The sequence below is a fragment of the Ammodytes marinus genome (genome assembly GCF_949987685.1).
Source record: "Ammodytes marinus genome assembly, chromosome: 16".
In the NCBI taxonomy this organism is placed as follows: Eukaryota; Metazoa; Chordata; class Actinopteri; order Uranoscopiformes; family Ammodytidae; genus Ammodytes; species Ammodytes marinus.
In genome coordinates this window covers 29293190-29308499 of record NC_137220.1, presented here as the reverse complement: position 1 = coordinate 29308499, position 15310 = coordinate 29293190, and the positions used below count along the sequence as shown (strand labels likewise).

Here is a 15310-nt window from a genome sequence, read left to right as displayed (position 1 = left end):
ATAGGCCTATATAACTTACTGTAGCCTTGGCAGCTTGTCTAGTTTGGGATGCACTGGGTTGTTTTGATTTTGTTGCCCTTTTTTCCTTTGCATGCTAGCTGCCTTTTCCTGCTCTATTCTTTCCTTCTCTGGGGTGTCAGTGAGGATACAGCTTGACAATTTATTTCGTTATTGGGTTCCTTTTCTGGCTGTAGCCTTTGGATAACTTGTGACAACCAACCCCCCCAAAAATGTGACGACCAACCCCAACTTGAATTTTTTGCTAGCATCAATGCCAACAACCATCTGACAACTAATTAGCTTGCTAACCACAATCTAAACTATAGTTTACCCTTCACACTTTTTATGGGTAACAAGTGTTTTGTTATAAACCCATTCTGTAAAAGCCTAGAAGAAAAATACTGAGGAGCTAAATATTTTCAATTTGACATGAAAAACACAAACAGTCCTCTCACCTCAAATTCAGCAGTCTAACTCCAAGGAAGACTATGTAGGTGACCTCTTATCCCAATTCTGGATATTTACATACCAAAATTTCACAGACAGCGCCTTCTGGTTCCGAGATATAACGATTGTGACAACCAACCCGTGTGACAAATTACCCCGTTCTCCCCTACATGATAAAAGCATTTGCAGCCTTGAAAACGAAACGCATCTCCAGCGTCACCATGTGAATAGCAATGCTGTTCCCTGTGATAACGATGACATCACAGCTCCACTCCACACATGCGTAGGTCTGTTACATTTGCTGTCAAAATAGACACACGCGAGTTGTAAATTGAGAAAACATGCACACAGTGTCTCCGCTGCACCATCACTTTGATCAGCAGAGAGTCTTGTGCAAGGCTCAAATATAACACTCTCCAAATCCGGGTAAATTTAGTCTAAGCAGGTAGTAAGTTTTTGAGAACACCTGCCACTTTGGTTGGTAAAAGATGCGTGCTATGCCGGCTTTTCTAGCTAAATAAACTTGTGTCACCACCGGTAATGACCGGGACACGGCTTTCTACATTAAAAAACACTATGCAACTGTTAATACAAACAAAGCATTAAGGCTGCAGCTTCACATTAAAAGCATTTCACTGGACAAACGTGAGTTTAAGCTCAAACCAAAAGCTTATTATTATTATTATTATTTTGCGTGGCTTTTTTTAAAGAGTCAGACGCTAAATGAAGATTAAGGACATCTTAAGAAAGTCCATCCCATGTCATCAGTTTAGAAGCTGTGTAGGTGTAGGCGGATTCAGTAAACCTCCATTTACCGCAGTAGAGACAGGGTTGCAGTCATAGCTACTACTGTTGCTACTGTTCCCACCTTGGAATTCCAAGGCCAATGTGGCTGAAGCCTAGAAAAAAAGAAAAGGGTATAAGGGCAACAATTTAACTTATAGTTTTATATTCACACAGACTTCAGCACATCATGCCCCTACCAATAACCACACAAAATGCTTCATTAGAAATGTGCTTTCTTACAGATGCTGTGGCATTCTCCGACTCTTGTTTCTTGAGGATGTCGTGGGCGGCGCTCAGCATTACCACATAAGCAAAGTTGTTGCACAGTCCAAGCAGCCTGGGGAGGCAGACAGAGGAGGGGGTTAATACAGGAGGTAGTTAATACACTCACATGCATCATTAATTGGCAACTGAGAAACTGGCTTAGAGGCTTCACTTGAGAGAAAACACCAAAATAACTGCAGATCTAAATCTAGCAGGCCAAACTTCTTAATGCATCTGTGTTTTGTGTTCTCTTTTTAATTCAAATGTTTTCAAACACTGTTTCTTGGTGTAACAAACCATGACACCCTGGTCAAAGACATTGTAAGAAAGCACACTAAGCCACTTTTAAGTTTCTGTTCCTTCCATTGGTCTGACATAGAAGGCACACGTGTTTCCATTATAGTACATGGGGAAGCTATGGACTTCAGGTTTTGACTTAATTTAACAACGGAATATTTTAATTTTCTATCAAGTAGCCTACTGGCTTACTGCTATCATTTGCTCTTGTCACGTTACCTTACAGAACACGTTACGTTTAGTTTTGAAAATGGGTAGGATTAACTTTAACGGAAGTGCAAGTCAGTGGTTTTGAAAGCTATAGACTCTCAGCTAATGGAAAACACTGGACACTCACCAAAATCCAGCCCAGTTGCGCCATAGTGTGGAACGACCTACAAAAAGACAGAGAAACAAGATGGCCCGGTGCCTCAAACCGCTTCAATGTGTTTGTAAATGATAATTTATTAGTCAAGTCAAACGCACTACTGAAGGTTGACAGACCCACCATTAATTTCAGAGCGTTGGTCAGGATGGTCAGGATCTGCGTTGACGCTGTCTGTCTGCTCCATGTCAGAGGAATACTAGCAAAAAAGAAGAAGCGGGCTAACTCTCACTGCTGTTACACATAATACTAAGACATCGTAGACTGGAAGCTAAAGTAATAACCTACAACGATATTCCATGAGCGCAAACAGCAAACGCTTGCCAAGCAGTTGTTTATCATCTTTGCCTGTTTATTTGTAAACGTAGCGGCCGACGTCACATGAGGCGCGTTGTCTCACACAAATACATTCCTGCGGAAACAAAACCAACCCTTGATGTTCCCGTCAAGCTATAGGCCTTCTACGGTGCTATTCAGGATAAACTTTATCTCGGAGCTTTGGCGTTATAATTCTTGTGCAAATTGCATATTTTTGTGTAGGCCTAATATCAAGAAAACAATCCGTTTCAAATATGTTTTAGTTGTTTATTTTTTGTGGCGTGGCGTGTCATGGCACTGTTTTAATCTTTGTAATTTTCACCAATAGCCTAGTCTAAAGTCCATATTTTTGGAAGAAATGTAAGGTTTACTTGATTAGTCTCTCAATAGGCCCCTTTCTTTAAAGATTTGTGTTTATTCTACATCCCCTATTATTTTAGCTTAGCTCATTATTTAATACCACAAAAATGTAGGCTACACGTTCAAGCCAAACTAACCAAAAATACGAGCTTGTTAAAGAATTTGATTAATAGTGTGGATGCATTATTCGGCAGGGGTATTTATAAAGGTGCATGCAATTCTCGGCAAATAGGCCAAACGTTGCACAATAGCCTACCTTTAGCCTACTATGGATAGGCACAGGGGCATTTAAAAAAAATAAAATTAATGCTTGTGCATGCTCCCAGCAAAAATAAAAAAGATTGTGGTTCATAGACTGATTATGAGATATAATGGTCCCCTGGGCCCAGACTCTTAAAGCAGTACTCAGCTGCAAAAACTCAGTACTCTTCTGCAAAAACAGTACAGTAGATTGGTCTGCAGACCCATCTTATATGATGAGAGACCTAATAAATGTTTTTTTAGAACACTAAAAATGCATTCTAAAGTGTTTACAACTGTTGTGAATCATCCTTAACTGGTGTATGAAATCTTAACACAACCTAAGGATTGCTTAACGTGTAAAAATACAGATATACACTCACCGGCCACTTTATTAGGTACAGTCATATGAAAAAGTTTGGGAACCCCTCTCAGCCGGCATTATAATTGACTCTGCTTTCACAAAAAAAAAGATAAAAGTGGTATGTCTTTAATTTACCAGGAACAGCTAAGTACTGGGATGTTTTCCAAACAAAGATTTTTTGAAAAGCAGTATTTGGTTGTATGAAATAAAATAAAATGTGAAAAACTGGCTGTGCAAAAATATGGGTACCCTTGTGGTTTTGTTGATTTTAATGCCTGTAACAGCATGTAAAACTGATGACTTTAAACACACGGTTGGTTGGATTATGTTGTTAAGCCTTGAACCTCATATAATTGTCTGTTTAATCATGAGAAAATGTATTTTAGGTGCCTAAATGCAAGTTGCACTTCTCTTTGACTCTCTGCTGAAGTGAAACAGAATGGGATCATCAAAACAGCTCCCAAAAGATCTGAAAAACAAAGATTGTTCATTGTCATGGTTTAGGGGAAGGCTACAAGAAGCTTTCCCAAAGGTTTCAATTGTCAATTTCTACTGTAGGGAACGTTGTCAGGAAATGGAAGGACAGGCATAGTGGCAGTTAAACCCAGGCATGGCAGACCAAGAAAAAAACAGGAGCGGCATAGGTGGAGGATTGTGAGAATGGTTGCACACAACCCACAGATCACCTCCAAAGACCTGCAAGAACATCTGGCTGCAGATTGTGTATCTGTACATCGTTCAACAATTCAGCGCAATTTGCACCAAAACATCTGCTTTTTATAAAGACCAAATAACTTAATTTTTGTCTCATCAGTCCAAAGCATTTTCTTCCAATATGAAGCTAGCTTGTCTAAATGAGCTTTTGCATACTCCATGCAACTGTATCTGTGGCGTGGGCGCAGAAAGGGCTTCCTTCTCATCACCCGGCCATACAGATGTTTTGGTGCAAATTGCACTGAATTGTAGAACCATGTACAGATACACAATCTGCAGCCAGATGTTCTTGCAGGTCTTTGGAGGTGATCTGTGGGTTGTCTGCAACCATTCTCACAATCCGCCGCATATGCCGCTCTTGTACTTTTCTTGGTCTGCTAGACCTGGGTTTAACTGCAACTGTGCCTGTGTCCTTCCATTCCCTGACAACGTTCCTTACAGTAGAAATTGACAATTGAAACCTTTGGGAAAGCTTCTTGTAGCCTTCCCCTAAACCATGACAATGAATAATCTTTGTTTTTAAGATCTTTTGGGAGCTGTTTTAATGATCCCATTCTGTCTCACTTCAGCAGAGAGTCAAAGAGAAGTGCAACTTGCATTTAGGCACCTAAAATACATTTTCTCATGATTAAACAGACAATTATATGAGATTCAAGGCTTAACAACATAATCCAACCAACTTTGCGTTTAAAGTCATCAGTTTTACATGCTGTTACAGGCATTAAAATTAACAAAACCACAAGGGTACCCATATTTTTGCACAGCCAGTTTTTCACATTTTATTTTATTTCATACAACCAAATACTGCTTTTCAAAAAATCTTTGTTTGGAAAACATCCCAGTACTTAGCTGTTCCTGGTAAATTAAAGACATACCACTTTTATCTTTTTTTTGTGAAAGCAGAGTCAATTATAATGCCGGCTGAGAGGGGTTCCCAAACTTTTTCATATGATTGTACACCAGTCCAATTTTTCTTATTAACACATATACATAATCACCCAATCACATGGCAGCAACTCAATGTATTTAGGCATGTAGACCTGGGGCCGTATTCACAAAACATTTTAAGGCTAAGAGTAGGTCCTAACGTGCTGATTTAGGAGTAACTCTCAAAAATAAGGGGCGTTTCACTCCTAATTTTAGGACTCCGATAAGTGTAATTCACAAAGCATTTTAGCGCTAAGACTAGCTCCTAAATCTATGAAAAGCTAGGAGTCCTCGTGAGGACTCCTAAGTTACTAAGAGTAAATCACAGACAAGCATTTGATGGCATTTTGGAGAGATTTAATGCTAGTGAGCTTTACAAAAGGTACCTTAATAGCTGTAAGGGTTTAATGATCTTAGTAAAGCTATGTTTAGAAAGTTTAGACACATTTATATTTATTATATTTATATAAAAACATATTTATTAAGTTCCTTTTCCTGCAGTTGCTTTGGATTTACAATGCACTGAAAGTTACTGTTGGTGTCACGTTTGGGTTTAATTTGTTACTAGAGTAGGCCTATATGTGGCGCCTCCATCTCCTCCGTTCCACAGGTCCGCTACTGTACAACGGCGGACTATTGCTGCATAGTCCGCCGTTGAGAGAAATACAGTGAGAGTGCATGGCGTGCAGCTGTTCAATATGGAGGACGATACCTGTCATATGTATAAATAAATAAATGAATAAATAAATGAATAAATACTGGAATAAATAAATAAATAATTAAATACACGAATAAATACATAAATAAATAATTAAATACATGAATAAATAAATAAAAGAAGGAATAAATAAATACATAAATAATTAAATGTCATTTATTTATTTATAGATTTATTTATTTACACATTTATTTATTTATACATGTATTCAATTATTACGCAGAGAAAGCGTGCCATGGTAGTGCGTGACAGTGGACTAGACCTAGCGCATTTGCAGCAGCGCCCTCTAGGGTCACATATCCTGACAGGTCACAACTCTCGGTGCAACAACGGCAACCATGGCGTGACTTGTCAAGCCATTCAACTTCCTCAGCTGTTGCCATCATTGAACAGTGATTCCAATGTTGACTCGCGTTTGTCCTCGAGCTGTATGTAGGCCTAACTGCTCTTTTCTTGATGCCTTTTCAGCTTCTGGCTTTCTTTTCTTTGCCTTTTGTAAACGGTGAGCAGGGGCAAGTAACGGTGGCAGTGGTAACTTCTGTCTACCGGCTAGGTCTAGTCCACTGTCACGCACTACCATGGCAACAACGCTTTCTCAGCCCTCCGTGAATGCGCTCAGGCTCGTACACAGAGGGCATAGCAGAGGGGAGAGAACGCGCAGGCTTGTGATTGGTTCTTTAGATCCGTACCCTGTGACTAATCCTGTATGAGACTGAGGCAAGTCCCTCCTACCTCATTAGCATATGGACACAGAAATGCATAAATAAATAAATGAGGAAATGTGGAAATGTAGAAATGCATAAATAAATAAATGTGTAAATAAATAAATGAATAAATAAATAATTAAATACACAAATAAATAAATAAAATAAGGAATAAATAAATAATGAATTACATGTATAAATAAATAAATGTGTAAATAAATAAATCTATAAATAAATAAATGACATTTAATTATTTATGTATTTATTTATTCCTTCTTTTATTTATTTATTTATGTATTTATTTGTGTATTTATTTATTTATTTATTCCAGTATTTATTCATGTATTTATTCATTTATTTATTTATACATATGACAGGTATCGTCCTCCATAGTTCAATGAGGATATTTTTCCGATTCAAATCATTGTAAAATTTAAAATTAATAGACCTATGTGGCGCTATTGTAGGTTAATTATGAACAAATGTGTGGGAAACCCTGCAGTATCTTGGTTTCATGTTAAATCAGTGTCACTTGTCATTAATTTTATATAAAAACTCTTTACTTTAATACAGCGACACAATATGGATATCTCCCACAGTGTTTCTATCATAAATTCACTCTAGGCAAGGCAAGTTTATTTTTAGAGCACATTTCGGACACAAGGCCATTCAAGGTGCTTTACATAAGCAATAACAAAATACATCAAGTAAGAACAAAATACATCAAGCATAGAGCACACATTCAAAAAAAGAATTTAAGCAAGAACAAAATACATCAAGTATAGAGCACACATTCAAAAAAAATAAAAAATAAATTAATTCAAAATGAGAAATTAAAATTTCAGGTTAAAACGGAAACAGAACGGTCTTCAGACCTGATTAAAAAGAGCCAAGTGTTGAAGCGGACCTCAAGTCCCCTGGAAGTTTATTCCAGAGCTTGGGTGCATTAAAACTAAAGGCTGCCTCTCCCTGTCTGGTCCTTACTCTGGGGACTTTCAATAGCCCAGTCCCAGATGACCTGAGAGCTCTGACTGGTTCATAAGGGACCAGTAGGTCAGATATGTATTTTGGCCCTAAACCATTTAGGGCTTTGTAGACCAACATCAATATTTTAAAATCAATTCTTTGGTTAACAGGAAGCCAATGTAAAGACCTCAGAACTGGGGTGATGTGATCCACTTTTTTGGTCCTAGTGAGGACTCGAGCAGCAGCGTTCTGAATTAGCTGAAGCTGTCTGATTGATTTTTTAGGAAGGCCAGCAAGGACACTGTTATAGTAGTCAAGTCTACTAAAAATAAATGCATGTGTGATGCCGACTAAAGTGTGTCCATTTGTGTATGTTACATTTTTGTATATTGCACCGTTTTATGTTGGGACACTTTGTTTTCTGCAGAGGCGATCTTGTTTTGTATGTTCAATTACACTATCCCGCCAGTAGGAGGCGCCGTGGTATTGTGGTTTGCCGGGGTCCCCGGATGCTCCTCATAACTGATAGAGATTTAAAAGAAACAAACCACGTTTCCCGTTTCAGCGTTATTTTCCTGTCTTTCAGTTATATATAATCTGTTCACCGGCGTCCCCACCTGGGACCCGTAACAGATTCTTGGGGGCTCGTCCGGGATCGGCGCCACCTTCTGGCCGGAAGCTGATCCATCCTAATGACATCTGGGACCAATGACCAACGCAGACGCTGACGTGTGTGGAGGCCTGCTGTGAACGTGAACGAGTGGAGAGCCCTGACCCGGAGCAGAGACTGTGCATTACCGAACTGTTTAACCTATCGTGAGGTAGAAGAGGAGCAGCTATGGCTGACAGAGGGAGGAAGAACCTAGTGTGGGACATTAGGAAAAGTCTACTCGCCTTGTCAGGAGAAGAGCTCTACCAACTTACCAAGACCGTGGGTCCAGTGTCGGGCAAAAAACAGTCCGAGCTTGAGGAAGGAGACCAGGAGGGATGTTTTGAATACATCAACGCGTTCATGTACAGTAAGCACTTGCTTGATTCAGAGGACAGTGGTATGGTTGAATTACTGGTTTTGAAAGATAATGTTGATGCTGTGTTGACGCACCGTGATGCAATGTTGTTGTTAAATGCAATGGGTAATGTTGAATCAAATACCATGCAGACTGACACTTATTCAGTTCACCCTGCTCACACTGTTGATATTAATGCAACCCAGTCAAACCAAATTGCCACTGATGACACTCCTATACAGATAACTCCAGCTGTTGTCAGCTCTAGTCCCGCCACAACTGTCTCATTCAGCTCTGCGTTGCCTAGCCAAAGTACTGATAGGCTCAGCGCTAGTACAGTGACTTTTGTCCCAAATTCAAGCGTATCTAGTGCTACAATGCTAAACACATCTGACACATCAAACACTGAGTTGCTAAAAATGCTAGCTAGCTATGAAGACCTTAGCAAGAAGCTAATACAGTGCATCCCAGTAAATGCTACACACACACCAGGGGACTTGCAACCATCCTCACTCTCCTTAAGCAAGCCTGAAAGTGAACCGCCAAACAGTAACCCGTCTGGTAAATCTGTCACTCAGCCAGGTCGTGAGGGGATGATCTCCATAAGAGAACTTTCCTTCCTTCAAAGAAGAGAGTTTAAAGTGCAAGGCGGACAAATTGGCGACCAATCATCAGACATCAGTTACAATAATGTCTGCAAACAGGTCGAAGAAGGAATCAAGGCACGTTTCACTGATGCAGAAATAGTCCGTGGTGTGTTAAAAATAATCAAACCTGGAATTTTCAAAGATATGCTAATAAGTAAGGATGACAGGACACTGACAGAACTTAAGGTGTTCCTCCAAACCCACCTAAGAGAAAAAAACAGCACAGAGTTATTCCAAGAGTTGATGTGCGCAAAACAGGATGAAAATGAAACACCACAACAATTCCTTTACCGTGTAATGGGCTTGAAACAGCGTATCCTATTCACATGTAAACTGTCAGACACAGGAATAAAATACTCTGCAGCTACAGTACTAGATGTTTTCTTGCATAAAGTGTACCAAGGATCTGGAAACAAACACACAGACATACGCCGAGAACTAAAACCTCTCCTCTCAAACAGCGACGTCAGTGATGAGACAATATTACGCCATGTAATGAAAATCCAAAGTGAGGAAAGCGAGAGACAGAAGAGACTCGGCTCTTCCCGTCGACAAACTGCAACAAATGTACACAGCGCACAGCTTGAACTTAACGCAGTTAAGGGGTCTAGCAATAAGCAAGAGAGTGCAGACCACAAAACAAAATCAGATCCACTTAAAGAACTTGCCGCTAAAGTAGATGCACTTACAAAAATGGTTGAGGTCATGCAACAACACACCCAACCACAAACATTCTACAATGAGCATCGGTTCAATCAAAATAAGGCCCAATCCAGGCGTGGGTAGCCCTACGGTTGTCCGAAATGTGTTGAACAAAATTGTCAAGACTGTAAACATTGTTTCATTTGTGAGGAGGAAGGACATCGGGCAGCTGGCTGTGTAAAGCGACAAAATAAACAGGGAAACTTCAACCGGCCTCTGTAGAGGGACATCCAGTGACCGGATCTGAAAGACAGTCCCAATCAAAATGTTCAACACAGGCTAATTGTGATAATCATACCAACCTTAACTCATCCGCTGCAGCAACAGTCAGCAAGCCAAATAACTGTAAACAAACAACTCAGCCTTCTCCTAAGCCACCACTTACAGCAAGAGGAGTAAGTAAGTAAGTAAAGTTTATTTATATAGCGCCTCTCGCAGACCAGGGTCACAAAGCGCTTCACATTAAAAAAACACAATAAAACGACACATATACAGAGTCTGTTACAAAGAAGAGTTTCCTAAGAACGTACAAAATATAATACTATACAATATAATAGAGTACATAGACATGGATCTAGAAAGCCTGTTTGAACAAGTGCGTCTTAAGCTGACTCTTAAAAATATCCACAGAGTCCAGAATGCGCAGGGACTGGGGCAGGTCATTCCACAGACGAGGAGCAACAGCCTTGAAAGATCTGTCTCCTCTGGTTTTAAAACGAGTGCGAGGAACCATCAGGAGATTCTGCGTGGAGGACCTCAGGCTCCTGGTGGAGGCATAAGGCTGGATCAGGCCCTTAATGTAATCAGGAGCCTGACCGTGAAGAGCCCTGAACGTCAGCACCAGGATTTTAAAGTTTACTCTGTATGCGACAGGGAGCCAATGTAAAGCTTTCAAAATAGGAGAAATATGGGCTCTCCTGTGGGTGCGGGTCAGGAGCCTCGCCGCCGAGTTTTGGACAACTTGTAAACGAGCCAAGCCTTTTTTACTAAGGCATGTTAGAAGGCTGTTACAGTAGTCCAATCGTGAGGACACAAAAGTGTGGACAATCATCTCAAGCTCGTGGCTCGAGACCATGTGTCTGAGCTTGGAGATGTTGCGCAAGTGAAAATTGCAGTTCTTGACCAGCTGATTCATATGCCGTTCTAGGGACATCCCTTCATCAAAAATTACACCAAGATTCCTCAGACTTTTTTTCACTGAGCTGCTTAAGTTGCCGAGATGCTGGGTAATAAGTGGGACAATAGTGTCCGGGGCGACAACTAGGGTTTCAGTTTTGCTGGAGTTCAGCTGGAGGCTATTCTCACTGAGCCATAGCTTTATTTTGGACAGACAGTTTGTAAGGGAAGCCAGCCTCTGGGGTTCGCAGGGCTTAAACGAGCAGTAGAGTTGAAGATCATCAGCATACAGATGGTAATAAATGTCACTGAACTGCTGGATCAGCTCACCTAAAGGGAGCAAATAAATCAAGAATAGAATCGGCCCAAGGACTGAGCCCTGGGGTACCCCACACTGCAAGTCCGCCGGTACTGACATCAGGTTATTAGAGGACACACAGAAGGTTCTACCATTCAGGTATGATCGAAACCACTCTAACACAGGGCCTGACATGCCGACCGCATCCCGTAGTCTGTTAAACAGAATATCATGGTCCACTGTGTCAAACGCAGACGACAGGTCTAGCAGGACCAGGACAGAACATTTACCGGAGTCGGCAGCCATCATAATGTCACTGGACACTTTTAACAGTGCTGTTTCAGTGGAGTGAAATTTTCTGAAACCTGACTGAAAAGTGTCGAATATGTTGTTAGCCTCCAAGAATGTTGTAAGTTGGTTACAAACAACCTTTTCCAGAACTTTGGCCAGGAACGGGATCTTAGAGATAGGCCTGAAGTTCTGTAGCTCTGCTGGGTCCAAGCGCGGCTTCTTTAGATGAGGTTCCACAACAGCATGTTTAAGGGAACATGGGAACACACCAGCTGAGAGTGACATGTTAAACATTTTGGTGATGAAAGGAGCGATCGATTCCAAAACATTAACAAAAAGTCGGGCCGGGACAACATCGAGACGACAAGGGGTCACTTTCATGGTGTTTACGGTGGATAAAATGTCCACTTGAGTGACTGCCTTAAAAGAAGACCAACTGTGAGGAGGGGGGTCAAGCTGGGCTTCACTGCAGGAAGGGGAACAAGGGAGTTTCGCCTTTATATCTCTAACTTTGTTGACAAAGAAAGTCAGAAACTCATTGCAGCTGGCCCTGCACTGCACAGCAACAGCAGAAACAGGAGGTGAGACAAGAGCCACTAAGCCACCACTTACAGCAAGAGGAGCTGTTGCCAACCTAATTGGAAGAAAAGCCTTCGTCCAATGTAATCTTAACGGGTTAGCAGTCACCTCATTGCTAGACACGGGGGCACAAGTTAGTATGATAAACCGTGCCTGGAAAGACCAATACCTGCCTGACCTTGATATTCACCCAGTGTCTGAAATAATTGAAGAAATAGAGGAACTAAAAGTCTTTGCTGTAAATGGAGATCTCGTGCCATTTGATGGATGGGTAGCCATAAAGATAAATCTACCAGGAAATGAGGACCCCAGTCTTTCCATCACTGTCCCATTCCTTGTCAGTACTTTACCCCTGGAGAGACCACTGCTTGGTTTTAATGTTTTAGAACAGCTCATCTCCAGCCAACCAGAACGGTTAGTGCCCGTCCTTGTTAATCTGCTTTGTAATGCTATCTCTGTCCCCAGTGAGAAAGCTGAAGCTATTGTGAGCTTTATTCAGACAGCAAGGCCAATCATGCAACAGGGACGCCTGAGGACAGGTGCCCAGGATATTGTCATCCCAGCTGGTAGCGTGTCATGGATAAAATGCCGGCTTCCACCAAACATGGATGCTCATGACAGTATGGTTTTGTTTGAAGCAGAAGAAAATAGTGTACCGCTAGAGCAGTTGGACGTGGGGCCAGGGTTGTTTGACATTAAAAACATTGTAAAACCGTATGTCACCATACCAGTTGGTAATAATACCAATCATGACATTACCTTACCCCGAAAGACAGCTTTAGGGACCCTGCAAAATGTTGAAAAAGTTGTGGAGGGTGACGTCCCCGCCAAAATACAGTCAGCAGCGACAGTCAGTGAGGTCACCACCACTCAAACCAGTGACCCAGCTCCACCCTTGTGGCACCCAGCTGTAAGTCTCGACCACTTGGATGAGGAACAACAGGAAGCTGTTAAAAAGATGTTGCATGAGGAGTCCCGTGCTTTCGCAAGAGATGGAAATGACATTGGCTGCATTCCAAACCTGCAAATGGTGATAAACTTGAAAGACGATATCCCTGTACAAAGGTCATACACCTCCATCCCAAAACCACTCTTCAAAGAGGTAAAAGAATATATTCAAGACCTCATACTAAAGGGATGGATTGTGAAGTCTAAGTCTCCTTATTCTGCCCCCGTCGTATGTGTGCGGAAGAAGGATGGCACACTGCGCCTTTGCATAGACTATCGTCTGTTAAATCAAAAGACAGTCCCTGACAGGCATCCACTGCCTCGGATTCAGGACTTGACAGACACTTTGGGAGGGTACTCATGGTTCAGCATCCTCGACCAAGGCAAAGCGTACCATCAAGGTTTTGTGGCAGAGGGTTCACGACATCTCACGGCCTTCATCACCCCCTGGGGATTATATGAATGGGTGAGAATCCCATTTGGACTATCAAATGCACCTGCTGCTTTCCAGAGAAGCATGGAGGAGATGTTGAGTTCCCTGAGGGATGAATGTTGCATTCCCTACCTGGATGACATACTGTGTTATGCAAAGTCCTTCAGTGATCACGTGGAGGTGTGTCGTAAGGTTCTCCAAGCTCTGCAGCACCATGGGGTGAAGCTTCGACCGGAGAAATGTGAGGTATTCAAGCGAGAAGTTCGATATGTTGGGCGCATGGTGTCAGCCGAGGGTGTTCGAGTTGACCCTAAAGACTTTGAGGCTGTGCTGGCTTTGAAAACCAAAACACCACAAACAGTCGGCGACATCAGACAGGTGCTTGGCTTCCTTAGCTACTACCGATCCTACATACAGGACTTCGCCAAGATAGCCAAACCACTATATGAGCTGCTCCAAGGGAAGTCCCCCACGCCACAAACCCCCCACCGCCACAGTAAGTCCAATGGTCCTCAATTACCCTCCAGGACTCCTATAGAATGGACTGCAGATCACCAAAGTACACTAGAAGAGCTAATCAACATGCTAACGCATCCCCCAGTTCTAGCATATCCAAACTTCGAGGAGCCATTCGTTCTGCATACTGATGCGTCAGAGAAAGGGCTCGGCGCAATCCTCTACCAGCAGCAAGATGGGAAACTGCGAGTCATTGGATATGGGTCTAGAACATTGACACCTGCGGAGAGAAACTACAACCTCCACAGCGGAAAACTTGAGTTCCTTGCTCTAAAGTGGGCAGTGTGTGAGAAATTTAGAGACTATCTCTTCTATGCTCCACACTTTACCATCTACACCAGGGGTCGGCAACCCAAAATGTTGAAAGAGCCATATTGGACCAAAAAAACAAAAAACAAATATGTCTGGAGCCGCAAAAAATTAAAAGCCTTACATAAGCCTTATAATGAAGGCAACACATGCTGTATGTATCTATATTAGCTATATTAGCCTACTATCAAAATGACTAAGTTGGCTACAAATACATTATGAGCCTTCACAATTAAATGTTTTTTTCCCCGCAGCGCATCCTAGAGAATGACGCAACACGTGACTACTCTGTTGTACGATGCCGCCTCAAGTTTAACTTCATTACAATATTAATGAATTATGTTTCATTGCTTTGATGAAATTAAAGAAATGCAATAAAGAAATCAGATTTTTTATGTCGTTTTTATTTTGAGGATTCGAAAACAACAACAACAAAATGGAACGTGCATAACGTGCCCCTTATCTGGGCAACAAACGGAGTGTAATAAAACGCAGCCTGCATTTATAAAAATAAAACAGCAGCCTTTTGAAAAGGTAAAGTATATAAAATCAAATTAAGACAGTTTAGTTTGATTTATGTGCAAATGCCAAGCAAGTCAGTGCAAGGGTAAAACGCAGCAGCATCCTCTTCACTTTTGACACGCAGCTATATCCTCGGACCTGAGCAACAAAACACAATAATGTCCCTAAGTATCATTCCAAATATACACTGACAAAAATCAGAAATCACTTTATAAAAAAAGCGACTTTGTTACTAAATATGTGCCTATGACAGGATTGTGTTCTTACCCGTTTAATGTGACTTCTGTTTTCGGACATCACCCGTCAGCTTCTCAACATCGGGCATGTAAGATGTAACTTTAATCTTGACGCAGGACTGCAAGCTGTCATCTGTGAGGCGGGTGCGATATTTCGATTTGATGTAGTTCATGTTTGAGAAGATCTGCTCGCACAGGTATGTTGATCCAAAGATGGATAATACTCCAAATGCATAT

At 41.5% G+C, this 15310-nt stretch overlaps 1 protein-coding gene across 2 annotated transcripts in view; it reads right to left on the bottom strand.

Annotated features, from left to right (window-relative positions):
- The window catches only part of cln3 (CLN3 lysosomal/endosomal transmembrane protein, battenin), a 78465-nt gene extending 75959 nt beyond the window's left edge, over nucleotides 1-2506 (bottom strand). For both annotated transcript variants that reach the window (XM_080043490.1, XM_080043489.1), the window contains exons 1-4: nucleotides 2282-2506; nucleotides 2132-2168; nucleotides 1474-1570; nucleotides 1263-1346 (exon numbers count right to left, since the gene is read on the bottom strand). In XM_080043490.1, coding sequence (XP_079899616.1) covers nucleotides 1263-1346; nucleotides 1474-1570; nucleotides 2132-2168; nucleotides 2282-2345 — 282 coding nt within the window. In that variant the 5' untranslated portion in view covers nucleotides 2346-2506. The remainder of the gene's footprint in view (nucleotides 1-1262; nucleotides 1347-1473; nucleotides 1571-2131; nucleotides 2169-2281) is intronic.
- Between the last annotated feature and the right edge of the window lie 12804 nt (nucleotides 2507-15310).